This window comes from Vulpes vulpes, chromosome 11, assembly GCF_048418805.1.
Source record: "Vulpes vulpes isolate BD-2025 chromosome 11, VulVul3, whole genome shotgun sequence".
Lineage (NCBI taxonomy): Eukaryota > Metazoa > Chordata > Mammalia > Carnivora > Canidae > Vulpes > Vulpes vulpes.
In genome coordinates this window covers 58,313,343-58,331,513 of record NC_132790.1, presented here as the reverse complement: position 1 = coordinate 58,331,513, position 18,171 = coordinate 58,313,343, and the positions used below count along the sequence as shown (strand labels likewise).

General features: G+C 44.2%; 1 protein-coding gene across 2 annotated transcripts in view; it reads right to left on the bottom strand.

Annotated features, from left to right (window-relative positions):
• Positions 1 to 18,171, bottom strand: part of ITGA9 (integrin subunit alpha 9) — a 344,722-nt gene that overhangs the window by 32,902 nt on the left and 293,649 nt on the right. For both annotated transcript variants that reach the window (XM_072726452.1, XM_072726451.1), the window contains exons 24-26: positions 5,842 to 5,967; positions 3,857 to 3,976; positions 217 to 318 (exon numbers count right to left, since the gene is read on the bottom strand). In XM_072726452.1, coding sequence (XP_072582553.1) covers positions 217 to 318; positions 3,857 to 3,976; positions 5,842 to 5,967 — 348 coding nt within the window. The remainder of the gene's footprint in view (positions 1 to 216; positions 319 to 3,856; positions 3,977 to 5,841; positions 5,968 to 18,171) is intronic.

Here is an 18,171-nt window from a genome sequence, read left to right as displayed (position 1 = left end):
AGAGCTTTCACATAATGATGGCACAGTAAAGAGCAATGCTATCACAAGAGCAGACGGCAGAAATTCTCCATGTGGGCCTGGAAGCCAAGGCAGGCATGGTCTTGGGTCTACCACAAATCTTGGCTCAGAGACCATCTTTACCCTCAAATTCTAGCACCAAGCCACCCAGATTTCCCCACCCTCTAAGGAGTGCTGTTCTAGGGGTGGCTGACTCACCGTCATCTCTTCTGGGTTCCCGTTGGCTATCTCCACCACCCTCAGGGCAGGGTCCACCTTGACCTTGGCGCGGGTCATAAACTGGATGACAGATGAACTGTCCTGTGGAGGAAACAATACAACTCAGACTTTTTTTTAGCGATAGTGGTTAGGCCTTAAGGTACTGGGCAAAACTGAAATTCTAAGATTCCATGGGAGACGGACAAAAATGTTATCACTGAACCAGATACCTTCCCATCCCAGGTACCTACATAAGCAGAATTTTACAGTCTCTCTTGAGAATTCTTTCATGCCATGGTGGGTGCTGAAAAATGGAAGTTTTGCCAATCATCAATACATGCAAGCTTGTGTGCTGTGGTTTCCAAGTGGTAAGAGCCAGATACTTGGATATTGATACTGACATATTCACAAAGAGTAGAAAATAAATAAAGCTGTTTAATTGTGTACAACAAATCCGGGCCTGGCATTCCATAGAAGGCATCTGATTTCTATTTCTCAAGCATCTTCCTTCTCTGACCACAACCCTCAAACCCTTTACATGAGTTACTTTTAACTCTTTCTTTACCCTTACAGGAGGGTGTCTGGGGGTCAAATCCATTTCACATGGAGAGAGGGTACTGGGTAGAGGGAAGGAGAAAGGGAAACATCTGGTTTTTAAATCAGGCTGTGGCCTGAGAAGCAAGGGGTCTGGGGTGGGTGTGGGCGTGTCTAAGACTCAGGAAGAGTCCACTAGCCAGATGCCGTCGCAGGCCTTGGTGGGGGTTCAGATCCAGATAATGAGAAAATGGTTCCCAGGCAGGGATGCAGGAGGAATTTAGAAAAGGGCAAAACTCTGGCTCCGGAAAGGGTCACGACCTTGAGCCAGTGGTACAGATGGTGCTATACTGACCGCAGTGGAGGAGCAGCCTGGCTTCAGGCGTGGAAACAGAGTGCAGGCTACTGGAGTGTTCCGCAGCCCACCTGCTGGGGGGAGCTGGAGCTCTGTCAGGAAGGTGTCTCGTAGTTCACCCACCCACATCTCCTCAGCCTGCCTGTCGCACACGGAGGCACAGATCAGATGCCAGCTTCCACCCACTTCTGGCAAAACCTACCCCCCAGAAGTGAAAGCAGAGGACTCTCATAGGAAACCGTTCTGAGGGAGCCCCCCACTCATCTCTGTCAAAGAAATCACAGAAACCTTCCTGGGATGACACATGGGGATGCTACTTTGTGTACTTTACCTGGGACTTACGCACTAGTTCTTATTCTTAAACAGCAATAAAACCAATTTTATTCTTACTTTTATTTTTTTTTAAAGATTTTATGTATTTATTCATGAGACACAGAGAGAGAGAGGCAGAGACACAGGCAGAGGGAGAAGCAGGATCCCTGTGGGAAGCCTGATACAGGACTAGGTCCCAGAACCCCGGATCATGCCCTGAGCCAAAGGCAGATGCTTAACCCATGAGCCATCCAGGTGCCCCTAAAACCAAATTTAAACGCTTCTTGGAAGCTTGTCACTCAAACTGCTCCAGTGAGCTCTCATGAAGCAGTAAATAATTTTGTATGCAAATCGTCTTTTCCTGACTTAACAGTTTTGCAGATTTGTGGCTTTATGTGTCAGGATATACTGTGTTTGCAAGCTTGGATAATCATCATCTTGGATATTTATACAACAATAACAGTAATGACGATGGTAACTGTCAGAGTCAAAGGCCGAGCAGATGAGCAGCCTGCCACAGGACAGGCCCTTGGTGGTTGTAGAACACTTTCAGAGAATCTGAAGCCTCTGTTAATTTAAAAAGGCAGACCTTACATTTCAAATGAAAACTTGTTAGTTAGGATCAAAACAATAAGACCTCAAATTCCCTTGTCTGGTGCTGAATCTTGAGGTCAAAGGAAAATAAACACAACCATAGACACAGGCAAACCACAGGGCTGGAGCAGCTCCATAACCTTTGGGAGGCCAGAGGGCTCCCAGAGCCGGCCAGAGCTCACTCCCCAGGGGAGGTCGTGGCTGGCTTTGGGGCACTGACATTCTGCATGTCAAGCGCCGGGAGCAACTGATGCCCCATCTGGTTCCAGGTCGGCCTCATTTTAGGCTTTCCTCAGCACCTGGAATTTCTGGTTTCTGCAGAAAGGGCACTTGCAGGGAGAGTGATCCTCTAACATCTACATATGACACCCCACAGCTATCTCTTGGGGTGCAGATTGGGCTGGATGGCCCTTGGGAACAGCAGTCCAAACTAATTTCCCTGCAAAGGAAATCAGAGAGAACTGTGCACAGCTTCCCCTGAGTGCGTGTGGGCTGCACCAACGACAGATGGACAGTGGGCGAAGCATCCTGTGTCCCCTCTGCCTGAGATTTCTCAGGTCCACATGCCACTGCCATGCCTAATTTAAAAACTAACGTTGGAAAGACTTTTCTAAAGATATTCATTCAGGTTTATACTGAACACATTTAGTTTTTCCAGAGGAAAATAAATAGAATCTCTGTGGCTAACATGCATATTTTATCTTCACAAGTGATTATTTTTAAAGCATCTTGTTGGATGTGGCCTTTCAGAGTCAGCAGCTCTTATGTTAAAATAAAAATCAGTGAATTCATATGACATTTTTAAAGAACCACTAATTCACTGACTGAGGTATTTTTAAATGAGGCACTTTTGATAAACTCAAAATAGGAAAGACAGAGTCATCTGAAATTCAAAAGTTGGACTTCTCTGAAGGTAGGTGTTGGCCAAACAAAGGACTGGTAAACAACCACCCATGGGTCAAATCTGGGCCTTTGCCTGTTTTTGTAAATAAAGTTTTATTGGGACACAGCCACACCCAATCATTTGAGCATGGTCTATGGATGTTTTCACACTACAATGGCAGAGCTGAGCTGTGGCAAGAGACTGTATGGCCTGTAAAGCCTGAAATATTTACTACTGGCCTTTTACAGAAAATGTCTGCCAACCTCTGATTTAGAATTGGGTCCGGAGAGCAGAGGTACTGGCATCACTTGGGAGCTTGTCAGAAATACAGAATCTCAAACTCCACCTCCCAGGAATTTCCATTTTAATAAGGTCTCCAGGTGATTTGGATGCAAGCTAAAGTCTGAGAAACTTAAATGTGCAAACAAAACACCTGGTGAGCTTATGAAACTGAAGATGCTGTGTCTGAGTCATAGAGCCCAAGATTCTGCATTTCTTTTTTCTTTTCTTTAATTCCACATTTATAATAAGTTCCCAAGTGATGCAGATACTGCTGGTCCTCAGACCACACTTGGAACAGCAAGGATCTGTATCTCCCACCCTCAGCATCCTCCAGCAGTGAATTACCAATGGCATTTGCCAGAGAAGTTTTAGAAGGGGCAGAGTTTCTGAGAAAACCCACTTCAATGCTTTTAAATTCCTCAGGAATCACCTACTTTTAATTTATTTTTAATTTTTAAAAAATATTTTATTTATTTATTTGACAGAGAAAGACAGAGAGATCGAGAGAGAATGAGCAAGCACACACAAGCAGGGGAGAGGCAGGCAGAGGGAGAGGAAGAAGCAGGCTCCCTGCTAAGCTGGGAGCTCTTTATATGGCTCAGTCCTAGGACCCTGGGATCATGACCTGAGCTGAAAGCAGATGCTTAACCAACTGAGCCACCCAGGTGCCCCGGAATTACCTTCTTCAATATTTCTGTGTTCAGCAGCATGTAAATGTCTATAGTACGACTTTCTTCTTTAGCAAGTGCACTAAGGTTACAGTGAATTGTTAGGCAAGAAATTCCTGGTTTTTCACAGTCCTGAAAAGAAAAATCAGAGAACTTACAAATGCTATTAAAAACAAAGACAAATGCACAGCAGTTTATGGAGCAGAGTGGTCCATGAGGTTCTATTCTGGTCACTACAATAGCAGGCATTCCCAGGAATTCCACAGTTAGATGCAATCATCATTCCTTCCTGCCACCAGAGGGCAACAGAGGGATTTCCTGCCCAGCAGGCACCAGAACATACTTTCAAGTCAAGCAAATGGGAAAAAGCCTGGTTTACCCTACCAAAAAATTGGATTTCACAAGGAGAAATAATCGTTTTTAAAAATAAACACATTTACATATTCCGAAATTATTTTCCTTAGAGTTCTGAACACAAGATGTATTTCCTTACGTTATGTAACTTTTGCCTGTGCAGTGGCAATTATACTTTCATGTTCCTTTTTCAGGTAGAGCAAATAAGAGGGTTAAGAAGTCATAGGACTCAAGAAAACATATGAGTAAAGAAAAGCACGTTTGACCAAGAAAACACGTGAGTCACCAATAGAAATCTAAATTCCAAATTAAAGTTACAAAAGTGGAATTCTTCTCTTTTCTAAGGTAGGATCCAGAATGTATATACATAGATTTATGATGTTTCAAGGGTGAGGTAAGACTGTCAGCAGATACAGAGTCCTGTCTAACAACTAGATATCACTGTGCCTAACAATTCTAAGGGCTTTCAAAAGTAGTTGTGTCATCAGCACTAGGTAAGTAAAATAAAAAAAAAGTAGGTAAGTAAAAAAAACATAAAATACAAAACAAAACAAAAAACCTGGGGGGGGGGGGAAGAAAAACCCTCAAACCCAAAAAACCACCCCCATATTCCAAGTGGCAAACAGTCCTCCTTTTTTTTTGGTCAGGAAAAAAAAAGAGAAAAAAAATGTGAGCAAGATGTGCCCAGCTTGAAATAAGGAGCTAAAGAGATGTAACCAAATATATGGGGGAAAGGAGGCTTTGGGAAAATATACAATTCTATCTTCAATACCCTCACTTTAAAACAATGGAGGTAAAACTTATACATAGTGGACAGAATTAATCTTAAGGGCCCATCTTGATATATTTTACATGTCACACCCAGATCAAGATGTAGAACATTTCTGGTACTTAAGCAGGTTCCCTCATGCCCCTGCCTGTTGCTATTCTTTCAAGAGTAACCACTATCCTAACCTCCAACATCACTGCTAGGCTTGCTATCTGAATGTCATATAAGTGAAATTTTATATGTGTGCTTTGGCTCCAGCTTCTTTCAGGCATTACTATGTCTGTGAGATTCCTTCATGTCGCTTTGTGTGGTAGAATTGTTCATTACTCTGTAATATTCCCCTGTGCGGCTATGCAACAATTGTCTACCCATTCTCCTGTTGATGGGGATCTGGACTGTTCCTAGGTTTTACTATAAGAAGATTGCTATAAATGTTCTTATCCATGTCTTTTGGGGGATAGAAATACTCATTTCTCTTGGGGATATACCTGGGAGTGGAACAGCTGGGTCACAGGATAGAGAGATGGTTAGTTTAGTGGATCCTACCCAAGAGTTTTCCGAAATGCTTGTAGGAAAACCATCACTCTTGATTAGACTCATACTAGTTGGAAAAATGTTTTACTTTGTGTTTGGTGGGTTGCAAAGGTTTTCCTTTTGCCAGGCGATGGAATTTGGAATGTAAATTTAACACTTTGATTGAAACCTCAGGCTGAAAAATAGGAGTTGACCGCAGTCCTTGTGACTTTATACGCCAATTGATGAAAACCAGATTTGGGAAATAATAAATGCCAAATAGAAAACTGGCCTCTCATCTCAGACTTGCCTTCCTGGTGAGGACCACCCATGTTAACCCAACTAGTAAGCAAATTCTTACCAAGACTTTTCTTCCAGACTTTGTGAAAAAGGCAAATATTGTATGGAAGATATTTTCTTGCTCCTGAGGGATGATGCAGGGGGTTGGGTTTTTCTGGAAAGAACAGTTTCCCTTCTCTTGGCCCACCTGAAAGTGAAAAGAAATCGATCAGAGTGGTCTGACCCAAGAATGAAATCATAAGCTTGCAATCCCTTCTTGCAGGGGTGATAACAAAGTCATCTCTTCCCCCTCATCCATTGTCCAGGGGACAATATGGCTGCAAAGCTGAAGGGCAGGGTAGTAGAATCAACCAGGCCAAACAATCCTAAGTCCTTAAATAATCAAGATGAGATGGCATACAACATGCAAATGAGGTATGACTAGGAGATAGCAAGACTTTTTTTTCTTATAAATTTTTTTTATTGGAGTTCAATTTGCCAACATAAAGAATAACACCAGTGCTCATCCCATCAAATGCCCACCTCAGTGCCCATCACCCAGTCACCCCCACCCACCACTGACCTCCCCTTCCACCACCCCTAGTTCGTTTCCCAGAGTTAGGAGTCTTTCATGTTCTGTCTCCCTTTCTGATATTTCCCACTCATTTTTTCTCCTTTCCCCTTTATTCCCTTTCACTATTTTTTATATTCCCCAAATGAATGAGACCATATAATGTTTGTCCTTCTCTGATTGACTTATTTCACTCAGGAGACAGTGAGACTTAAGGAACAAACCAACCTTATACTTTACGGTTTCTAAAGCACATTTATAAGCCTCCTTGTAGCTACTCTCTGAGATAAGCTTTCATGCTTTGTCCAGATGAAGAAAATGAGACTCAGGTTAAGTCATTTGCCAACAATCACAGAGTTCAGAACCCAGGTTTTGAAGCCAGGTCTTCTGAACCCAAGCCTTCATGCATGGTCCACTGCCAGAGATTTTCAAACTGTGTTCCATGGAACTCCTAGGGTGCTGTAAAACCCCACAGTCATCTTCCTAGAGAGAAGAGGCACCTAGCAGGACTTCTCTGGGCCCCATTCTCTGCTCTAACTAGAGGAGCAACCACATATAATGTCACTTAAAATGAGGGTTCTACTCCAAAAAAAAAAAAAAAAAAAAAAGGTTGGGCAGTCACCACACTGAGCCATACGGGAGCTTATATGCCCCTGAGCTCTTGGTGAGTTATCTGATCTTGCTTCTGATGGCAGTAGCAAGAGTGCTGAGCAACAGCAACATTAAAAACAAAACACATTGAAACAACAGTGTATGGTCTTCCATGGTGGTTTCTTTAAGAACAACACTATTTTTGATGCCTATACTGAGGAAATGTTGATAAAACCTCAAGACTTCTTTACCTAGATCATCACACCACACTGGTTGTGGCCAAGGACCAGATAGAACTTAAGGTCAAGTGGTAAGAGTCATAATTAGTAATTTATAATTTAGGATTGTGTTTATAACCCCATTTCTAACCAGAACTGTCTGTTTAAATCAAACAGTTGATTATTATTTTTAATACCCTTGAGGAAAACATAGTGTGTTTGAATTTATATAAGAATGTTTCAGCTTCCCACTCATGGTAGGGAGCAAAACTTAAAATTTTTACATAAACTTCTAACTTAGGCCAACAGTGCTAGTCTTTTCATGATGAACTATAAAATAAGACTCCCAAATGTGCTGCATTAATCTCAATTTTATCTTTGGTCTAAACACATATGGCAGGATCTACTATATATGCCTAAAAACAAATAAGATGAAAATCTATTTCCTCAAACTGATTATTAGAAAAGAGAGTGTAGCCTTTACCAATCTCTCATAGTTTAGGATTTATTATTCTTTAAGAATATCTCATAATTTGGGACTGTCTCAATTACTTTATTGGAATCATAAAATCTGGGAAGACATGTCAGTCTGAAATACTCTCAAATCAATACTGGTTTTGGCTGCTTTTAGAGGTCATGAGAGGGAATTAATGGGAAGGCAGAAATGAGATTTAACATAAACTTAGGGATTATTCCTGGGGTGCAAGTGTGTCAAACCGTGCTAAGTATTTTAAAGCTCATTTTGGAAAGCAAAACAAGTAGTGAGGATTATGAATAATCACAAGAAAAATGAGAAAAACTGCTGCAATGTTACACAAATGAGCATTTGTGCTTTGCAATAAAATTTCAGCAAGAAGCCTGGATTCAAAATGTACTACATTTCAAATTAATTAGACAAATTCAAGATGATATGCTCTGGAAAACTGTGGACTAAAAAGTGGCTTCATTGTGATATACACTGATCTCAAAAGATATACATCTGTACAAAATCATTTCAGGAGATGTGAGAATGGGAAGAGTAATATAAATTAGTATATTATTCTTACATAATTTTAGGTATGCAACTGCATGGTTAGGTTAAATATTATAAGTAGAGATTATTTAATTCATGTTTCTAACTTCTTTTATTGAGGTAGAATTTACATTCACAAACATGCACAGATCCTAAGGGTCTGATGAAATTTGACAAATGAAATCACTCACATCACCACCACCCCAGTGAAGGTATAGAATCTGTCACTCACTCCACAAAGTTCCCTCTGGTCTCCTAGTTCATTCCCATCTCCTACCTCCAAGGCAACCACACTTCTCATTCCTACTATGCCGGCAAAAAAAGTGTTAAATGTGCCTCATTAGGGAAGTGGGGGATTGTGTTATTTGAGGGTTACCCTCCATTTAGGCAAACAGGGCACACCGTGGATGGCAAACATTTCATTCATCGAGCATTTGAGAATTTTAACACATTGTGCCCATGTTCTTAATTCCAATCACTTTTTGCTCTGAAGCATCCTCCACTTTCCCTGTCTTCGGGGTGGACATTTGCTGAGAGGCCACTGGGAAATGGTCCTTCTGCAGCCCGGGCAGAGGGTGGGGGTGGGGGCACATTCCTCTGTTGAGATGACTGGGCCTGACCACACAAACACATTGGTCTGGGTTTAGAGAAACAGAATCTCTGAGTCTTGCAGGATGCATTCGTCCTTAATTAAAATCAGGGATGGGGGCAGAGTTTCTCCTGGCTCTGCAGATTGGTGCTTCAGAGTCTCTAGGCTGGGAGAGAAAGTGTAGGATCGAGTCTCAGCTCAGCCAGTTTCACTAGCTTCGGGTGTGGGGAGCCTGGCACTGTGAAGACCCCCTCCCCCCATAGATGGGCAGAAAGCTGAGAATGGCAGGGTGAGGAGGGGGTGAGCAGCTGCCGAAGGCTCAGGGCATGCCAGGTGGGGCAGAGCAGAGCTTAGAGCTTCCCTCTCCTTTCCCCTGGAGTTTCGGGGGCTAGTGAATGGGGTGCTGACAACCATGTGATGTTATCCCATGTGACATCTGATCTGCTCCAGTGGAATCTGGAGAAGGGAAATGGAGACTGAGTCTGTGGTGAATGAAAATCTCAGCCAGTTGTGCTCCCGACTGTGGTTACACGGGAATCACTTCAATGGGGGGGGGGGGGGGCATTTTTCTGGGAGGTTTAGGGGGTTCCTCTTTCAAAGGCAGAATGAAGGTTGCTTCGTGCTACATGGGTCTGATTCCCACCAGCTAATCCTGCTGCAGGCGCTCCCTCAGCTAGAATTGAGCAACTCAGATCCTGGCCGGGTCATAGAAGGGAAGGATTTTTCTATGTTGGATAGATATGTATGCGACAGTCGCAGTAACACCTAACACTTGTGCAGCCCTTACTATGTGCAGGTTCTGAGTGCTTTACACATACTAGCTCCTGCAGTCCTTGCCTCAGGAGGGGAGTACTATTGCTAGCCCCATTCTACAGATGGAGAAACTGAGAGGCAAGGGGAGGCCAGGTGACTGCCTGAGGACCCCTGTTAGCAGGCCATCCAGCTCCAGAGCTGGTGCTTATGACCACCTCCCTGCCTCTCAGGTATAGAGGCTGAGGATGGGGTTGGGGTGGGAGTCATGGATCAGCAAAAGTGGAGGAAAACCAGACCTTCCTGTTCCTACCTAGGTCAAAGGGAAGGAAGCACTAGCCTAGCAGCCTAGAACGCCAAGAATCCTCCATCCTGACCCATTTCTGCCACTGTGGTCCAAAAAACAACTCCTGGCCAGAGTGTGGGAGATAAAAGTGCCTGCTAGCTGGGGGGCCAGGCTGCCTTGGGTTGGAAGGGGAACAGAGTATCCTGGAATGTGGTTTCTGGGAGGCAGCCTGCAGGTCACACAGTTCCTTGGCCTCAGCTGACAGATAAGGAACCAGAGGCCCGGAGTTCCAGACCTCATCCAAGGTCATGCAACTGGTTGCTGGCAGCAGAAAGCACCCAGTGAAGGATTCCTATGGGACAGATGGTCTTGATGAACACTTGACAGTCCCGGGTGTCAGCCCTAGCTCTGCTTCCTGCGAGCCATGCCAGTTCGGGTCTTCAGGGCCTCAGCTCCTCATGTAAAATTAGGATGGTGGCCTAGGTAGTTACTAAAGTTGTCCTCACCTGCTAATTCCATACTTTGAGGACTATCTGTGCATTTTGTAAAAGCACGGGGCCATCCCCTCTCACATTATGCAGACAAGCAACTGCTGATCCCCCCACTAGCTTGGTTCTAACCACGTTCTTTGCTTAAAATCAAGGGGAAGTACTGTTTTCTTTTCATGTTGCAGACAATCCAAACACCACAGTGCTCATTTCCATGGCTGGCCAGGGTCTCTGTGGCCACTACCCCCTGCTCATCTCTGCCCACTCACTTCTCATCAATTTTCCAGACTATCCAAGTCCACATGCTTCCCATGACATGGCTGCTTATCTTCTAGGACCTCTGGGAGCTGGACGAGGTCCATGTCTATTGGAATGTGAATAAAAGGACTTCACCAAAAACACAACACAAAGGACACGACGATGCAGGACACAGAGTCAAGGCTGGATTCTGCCAAGGCAGCTATTGAGGGTTTTCTGCTGGCTTTTGGTCTCCCCTGCTCCCCTCATCCCGACCCCAAAGAAAACATTATGTAAGTCAAAACCAAGAGATGGTGGTGATTTGGGAAACTGTGAGGAGCCCAAGGAGAATGTGGACATCACTTGGTGGCAGGGTCCGGGTCAGTCTCGGTCAGGAGGGTTCATGGTCAGAAGCCAGCATCTAGAGCTTTTACTTTAGTAAAGTCTTTAGACTTTCCAGGCTGTGGTGGTCCGATCAAGGGGCTGGGGAAACAAAGTATTTCCATGTTATGGCCGAGTGATAGAGGCCTGCATAAAGTCCTCAGAGTTGTTTGGTGACCTAGAATTAGAGAAAGGACACAGATCTCCCCCACTGGAGGCCCAGAACAGAGTAGCCCTAATGAAGTCTTTGTCCCTGGGCCTGAAGACTTGAGAGACAGAGAAGTCCTTTGATCTGTCTTCTGAGTCTCATTCCCCAAGCATATCATCCTGGAAATCAATTCCAACTGCTTAAGGCCCCATCCCTGTGCTGAGTTCAGATAAACGGGAATAATACTGGCTAACATTGGTACTATTCTAAGAGTCATGCACTGAATCTATATAATACCCACACAGAGAATACTGCGATCAGTAGGGTGACCATATCATTTATTGTCCAAACCAGGACATTTTTTTTAAAAAGATTTTATTTATTTATTCATGAGAGTTAGAGAGAGAAAGGTACAGACACAGGCAGATGGAGAAGCAGGCTCCATGCCGGGAGCCCGATGTGGGACTGGATCCCGGGACTTCAGGATCACGCCCCGGGCTGAAGGCAGGCACTATACTGCTGAGCTACCCAGGGATCCCCAAAACCAGGACATTTTTTAGAATAAAGTGGGGGAGTCAACCAGATAGACTAGTAAGATAGAGACCTCTATTAGGGATGGCCAGGCAAACTGGGACATCTGGTCTCCTTAATTTTTATCCCTGTTTTACAGATGAGAAGACTGAGGCCCAGAGAGGGTAAGTAGCCAGCCAAGTACCTAGATGGTTCAACTGTGGAAGGAACACCACCTCTGAAGCTGTCCCCAGCTGTCCCTTCCTGTTTCATCATCCTTGGGCACAGGCTGCACAGCCTCTGTTCCCCACACATTTGGATCTTCATCTCACTGTCCATCTGCTCACAGCCCTCAGAGCAGCAGTCCTGCTGCCACCATGACTCTTATCTACAAATTTCTCCCTCCGCCAGCAGTCAGCCTGTCATGATCTGCACTCTGGACTCAGAGGAGGTGGCGCTTCACATGGATCTTGGAAGATAAAGAGGACTTCCAGAGAGCAAAAGTGATAAGGGGGAGGTAATTCCAGGCAGGGAGGAATAGCATCTGTGAAAGCACAGAGGTTCCAACAGTAGACTTGATCTAGAGGGAGCCTAAGAGTTCAACATGGCTTAGGTACTAGATGAATGTTGGGTAGTAGTGGTGAGAAAGGAGGCAGGAGAGGTGGGTCTTGGACACAAAGGAGAATCTTGCAAGCAAATCTTAGATTGGGATGGGGGGAAGCACTTACCCAGATGGCGATGAATATGTCTTAAAATGAAGGAACCACTTTTCATCCTGGGCATGTGGTATTACTGGTTTGTGTTTAATAGGCTAACACATAAATGTCTCGTTTCTACCAGCATCAGCCCATTCCTTGACCATCCCATCCAGGAATGAGAAAGCTCACCAAAATGCCCCTGGCTTGATGTACAAAGTGGACTTCCCTGAACACAGTACACGGCCAATACAAGAGAAGTGTGGGGGATTAAATTGGCATGGGAACAAAACTCAAATGATGCTTGAAGTCTTGACCAATGTGGGTTTTAGGGGAAGTTTGATTTAAAAACTCTGTTGAATTGACTTGGATTAAAGAGGGTACAGGTTCATTTTTGAATAACATGTGTTTCATGTTAACTCACATTTATCTGTTAATCACTGGCTCTGTGTTCTCTGTTACATCCTCGGGCCACTTTTTCATATCGTATTACACCCATCACAGCTGATGGCAACTGGGTAAACATGACCTGTCCTCTGACTTACCACCTGCTCCTCCAGATTCACACGCCCCTTGAGTTTGAAAACCCAGAGAATGTTTTGAATGCCTACTTGACTAATTCAATTATCTACTGCCTAATCTTGGAAACAAGTATCAGAAGATAATAGGCCCCCTTCGGCTACAGGAGGCTCAACATTTACCACAGTGGCTTTGGCGATATTAATTTTAGGATTTCAAGGTTTTAAGTAAAAACAATACTTATATAATGATTGAGCAATGATACCAACTGGTTAATTAGGCTGACCTAAGATGTTTACTGACAGAAAGATAAATAAAAACTATGTATTTTCCATTCAGCAAAATATAAACTGTGATAATAGTCTTTTCCAGTCTTAGAGAGCTCCTTAGCTTATGACTTCTTAAATCATGTTGCTTTGATTCACTATTGAGTGTTTCTTAGTATTGACCAAAGAATGGGAAAAGAGGATAATATTTTACCAATAAATCCTAAAACAAATATTTTTCATGTATTACCATTCATTTTGAGTCTTTGTAATAATAATAAAGATGCAGAATAATGCAGAAGGGGGGCTGCTCAAAGGCTCCATTTATTTACTCTAATTTTTCAACTGCAAGAACAATCTTAACAAAAGGGCAGAGAAACCAATAACACCCTGGGTACTTCCTCCTCACAGATAAGCCTCGCTTTAGGTTACTAATATATTTGAAAGGTTGAAAACACAATTTTTGTATGCATGCATCATTTTGTGTAAAGGAAGGATTTCTCAAAGGCATCCTCTGGGAGACCTTCCTGGAGCATGGATTCTTTTGCTTTGTGCAAAGGGCCCTTGTGTATCAGTTCAAATTCTGATTTTCTGATATTTATGTCTGTGTGTAGCTAGAGAGTCCAACACATTCATACAGACAAACAAAAGGCAAAACACTCGGATGATCACAACAATATGAAGTAAATTAACAGGAGGCTCCGGCTTTGGCTAGTCCCTCCTCACCTTGATCCTCAAATCAAGAACATGCTGTTTCTGAACTGAAAAAGGTAAATAAGAGCAGAGCAGCAGTCTGTAAACAATAACCCACCTCCAAATGGGCAGAGATGGGGATGGAGCAAGAGGAGCAAGGAGTTTAAGAAGGACCTGATGTCAGGATGCCTGGTTGGATCAGTGGTTGAGCATCTGCCTTAGGCTCAAGGCATGATCCCAGGGTCCTGGGATCGAGTTCCGCATCAGGCTCTCCACAGAGAGCCTGCTTCTCCCTCTGCCTATGCCTCTGCACACAGCTCCTGCCCCGTCTCTCATGAATAAATAAATAAAATCTTAAAAAAAAAAAAAGACCTGATGTCACTGAATTTCCAGATGGGCAAAGATAGTCACTTTAAAAAAAGCCTGAAAAGATCATAAATTTCACTTGAGATGTCTCCTCTCTTTCAAATTGAAAATGATCCTCTAAATAAAATGCTTGCTTCTTCTTACCGTCTCCCCAATCCCTTAAGGTCACCACTGCAGTGAAAGGTCAGGGTGTTACTGAGACCAAAACTGAAACAGGAAATAAAAGGGCAAAGCCTCAGAATCAGTCTTCCAGAGTGAAGGGAGAGCGTAGTCCATCATCCGGTTTTGACCTCTGTATGAGTCTGCCACTATTTTATAAAATATTTCACTTCTTATGATAAAAGCCAATGGTTTTTCCCTTTCAGCAGCTCCAGGGTTTGGCGAAAACAATGGTGTTCCCTCCCCGCTCTCCCCACACCCTTTTCCTCTGGGTGTGGCCAGCCCATGGGCTGAGAAGTCAAAAGTGCAGGCTGCCACCAGTGCTGCCCTGTAAAACAGAATTCATTTACATTTAATCACAGCAAGACTAGTCTTCCTGATGAGGCCCATTTCTCAAGCATGGGGATGGCCTTTTCCTGGAGTTAAAGGGATACAGATGGGAAGTACTTTCAGAGAAGCAGTGACACAAAAGAATTTCCAGATGCGGTCAGATTCTCTTTAGTGAAAAAGTGAGACATAAATACATTATCTGAGCGCTTGACATGCATGCCAAAAATGTTTTCCTTCCACAGATAATGAAGCATTTTGGAGAGAGAACAGTCTGTTGATTTGGGTAATAAATGAGTCAGTAGCCCTCACGTTGGACACAACACAGCCCTGGGAACTGATTCAGTTTATCTAGATTCTGGGTCCAGCTTAGACCCAGCTTATGGTAAAGAACAAAGTTCATCTCTAGTTTACATGAAAGGATAAAGTAACACACCTACTGATTCACTGAGTTATTGCAGCATTTATTAGACCTATCACTTTATAATTATCCCTTTATCAAAAAGCAAAGAGGTGTCTGATTGGCTCAGCCTGCTGAGCATCTGTCCGACTCTTGGTTTTTGCTCAGGTCATGATCAGGGTCATGGGACTGAGCCCCACATCAGGGTCTCCTCTCCCTCTGCCCTCCTCCTGCTTGCAGGAGAACTCTCTCTCAAATAAAGAAGTAAATAAATAAGTAAAATCTTAGGGCACCTGGATGGCTCAGTCAGTTAAGTGTCTACCTTTTTGGCTCAGGTCATGATCTGGGGTTCCTGGAATCCAGCCCTGCTTCTCCCTCTCCCCTTGCCTCTCCCCCCAGCTCATGCTCTCTGTCTCTCAAATAAATGAAATCTAAAAATAAATAAATACAATCTTAAAAAAAAGAGTGAAGAACAATTTTCTGATTGCCGTCTGTGTAGCCATCTGTCCTAACCTTGCACACAACTTTCTGAGAGTAGATACAATCAGAGCAGTAAAAAGAGAAACCTTAAATCCAAAGTTTCAAGACTTCATGAGAGGCCTAAATAAAATATGCTGCCACTCCCCAGTTTGGATCATTAAGGAGATGTGTGAGTGAAGCTGGTTCCTGGACAGCTGGGGAGAGAATCACTTCTCAGTGTCTAACAATGTCGAGAAAGTTCCTTCCAGTCAGAAGAAATGTGGTGTGGATGTCAGAGAGGAGTTTTCCTGTTTTGGGGTTTTGGAAGCATCCACAATTAGTCCTGGGCCGGTGACACGAGAACCACGTGTTACCGATGAGCTCTGTTTATCCTCAACGAGATTTCCTGTTAGCAACTTCAGTAACAACCCCTTGCCCAGCAACGACAGGGCTCTGTGTCATGTCGCTTTTAAGGAAGGAGGGAAGTAAACTGCATAATCGTTGACTTTCAAGGGGACCAGAACAACCCCGCACGCAGCACAGGCATTCCAACTGGCCCACACACCGGTGATGGAGAGTTAATGCTTCCAGATGTCACAGCGGCCCCGGAGCACCAGGACCCCGGGCTCCTTGATGAGCTGGCGTCCTCGATCAGCAGGGAGATGTCACTGCTGGCTGGATCCATTCACTCCGTCCACGGGTTAGAGGGCAGCCTCTGGACCACACTGAGCACGGACAGCCCAGGCTGAGCCTTGTCCCCACCTTCCAGAGAGTGTGTTGAATGTAAGCTGTGCAAAAACACACACACTTTCTCCCTCTAGCCAAAACTAAAATTGATCCAAGAGCTCAGGAACGTAACTCTGTCTCCAAAATTCAATCAGCCATCTCCCCACTTTTAAGTGTTTGGCTTCTGTTGAGAAAAAAAAAAAAGGAAGCCAACCTAATCCTGACTCATTTCAGGAACTTGACTATTCGGCTCATATTCAGACATATGCAGAGGGAAGAAAAAGAAAAAAAAAAAAGGTTGGAGGCCACTGCAGAGATCTGAGTACCTGACTGTGTGTGTGTGTGTGTGTGTGCGTGTGTGTGTGTGTGTGTGTGTTGTGAGAAGGAGAATGTTTTCACCATGTCTCTGACCAAAATTTGCAGAGTTCAAGTCTGCTTTTAGAAGCCTTCATTTCTGGTATGTGACTCAGCTCCTGATTTCAAAGTTTTACCTTTTTACTTATTCCCACATTGAAATTAAATCACTTCTGCTGTGAGTTAAGGGAAATTGCCAAAACATCTACACGTGGGATTTCAACTCCATGAACATTTCCTGAATTCCCAAGACATGTGAGATGCTCATTAGATGTGCCGCAGGGTGTGCAGTTGTCGAAGGACGCACACCCTCCGGTAAGGCAGAAATACATACTTGCGTTGATTAGAATCAACAGAGTGGGTGTGACCAATTCTTTCATTTATCTGAGCACAGACTGTGGTTGGGGCACCAGATGTTGGGGATACACAGGAAACAAGGTGGCCATGACTTTGCTTTCATGGTGTTTTCAATCTTGTGGAAGAAGGCAATGAAAAATAGTAATTTCAGACAGTGGCAAATGCTATGAAAAAATAACACAGGAAGATGGGATAAAGGTGATGGGGGTTTGCAACAGTAGCTAAGGTGGTCAGGGAAGATCTCAGTGAAATGGCGAACTTTGGGCTCAGAGCCATAGTATGAGAAGGAACTCCCCAGAAGATCTGGGGAAGGGTGTTCACAGCAGAGGCAGGTGCAAAGCCCTGAGGTAGGACTACCCAGGAAGGTATCTGAGAGGGCCTGATAGAAGAGAGGATGTGTGAGAATTAAGTCTTGAGGAATGAGTGGGCTTTCCATAGCCAGGGGTAAGGAAGAAATCAGGAGGTCAGGAAGCCCAGGGAAATGCATAGTGGGTGGGTCAGCAGCCTTCATAGGGTGGGTCATGAAGCCTTCATCTTCATGGTTCAGAGTGGCTGGAAGACAAGGTCAGAGGCAGAGGAAATTGGAGGAAATGGCCTGGAAAGGTAGATGGGGGGGGGGGGTCATGGTGGGTTTTAGGCCACATGGTTTTGACCATTAAGATCTCCTTGCTGGGGCACCTGGATGGCTCACTCAGTTAAGTGTCTGACTCTTGATTTCAGCTCAGGTCATGATCTCAGGGTTGTGAGACTGAGCTTCATGCTGAGCATGGAGTTTGCTTAAGATTCTCTCTCTCTCTCCTTGCCCTTTCTCCCCCCACTCTCTCTCTCAAAAAAAATCTTTTTGCTATTCTTTTTACAGAGAACCCCAAGGGTGTCTCTCAGAGTTACACAGATAAGTTAATATGTGTAGAAGGCAGTAAGTCCTTGAATGGCAAAGCAGGTCCTCAAGGAAAAGAAGGAATATTACCTACAGACACTGTGTCCCAGGGAGGCTTCTTTTTTAATGTTTTTTTTTTTAATTTATTCATGAGAGAGAGAGAGAAAGAGAGAGAGAGAGAGGCAGAGACACAGGCAGAGGGAGAAGCAGGCTCCACGGAGGGAGCCTGACGAGGGACTCGATCTCAGGACTCCAGGATCATGCCCTGGGCCGAAGGCAGGCGCTTAAACCACTGAGTCACCTGGGCTTCCCCCAGGGAGGCTTTCTAAGCCATGAATTCTTGTTCACAGGAACCTCCCTCCCATGATGAGTGCTGGTTTGGTATAAGCCCTCGGATTTCTACATAAAAGTTGAGGAAGAAGGAGGGGGAATA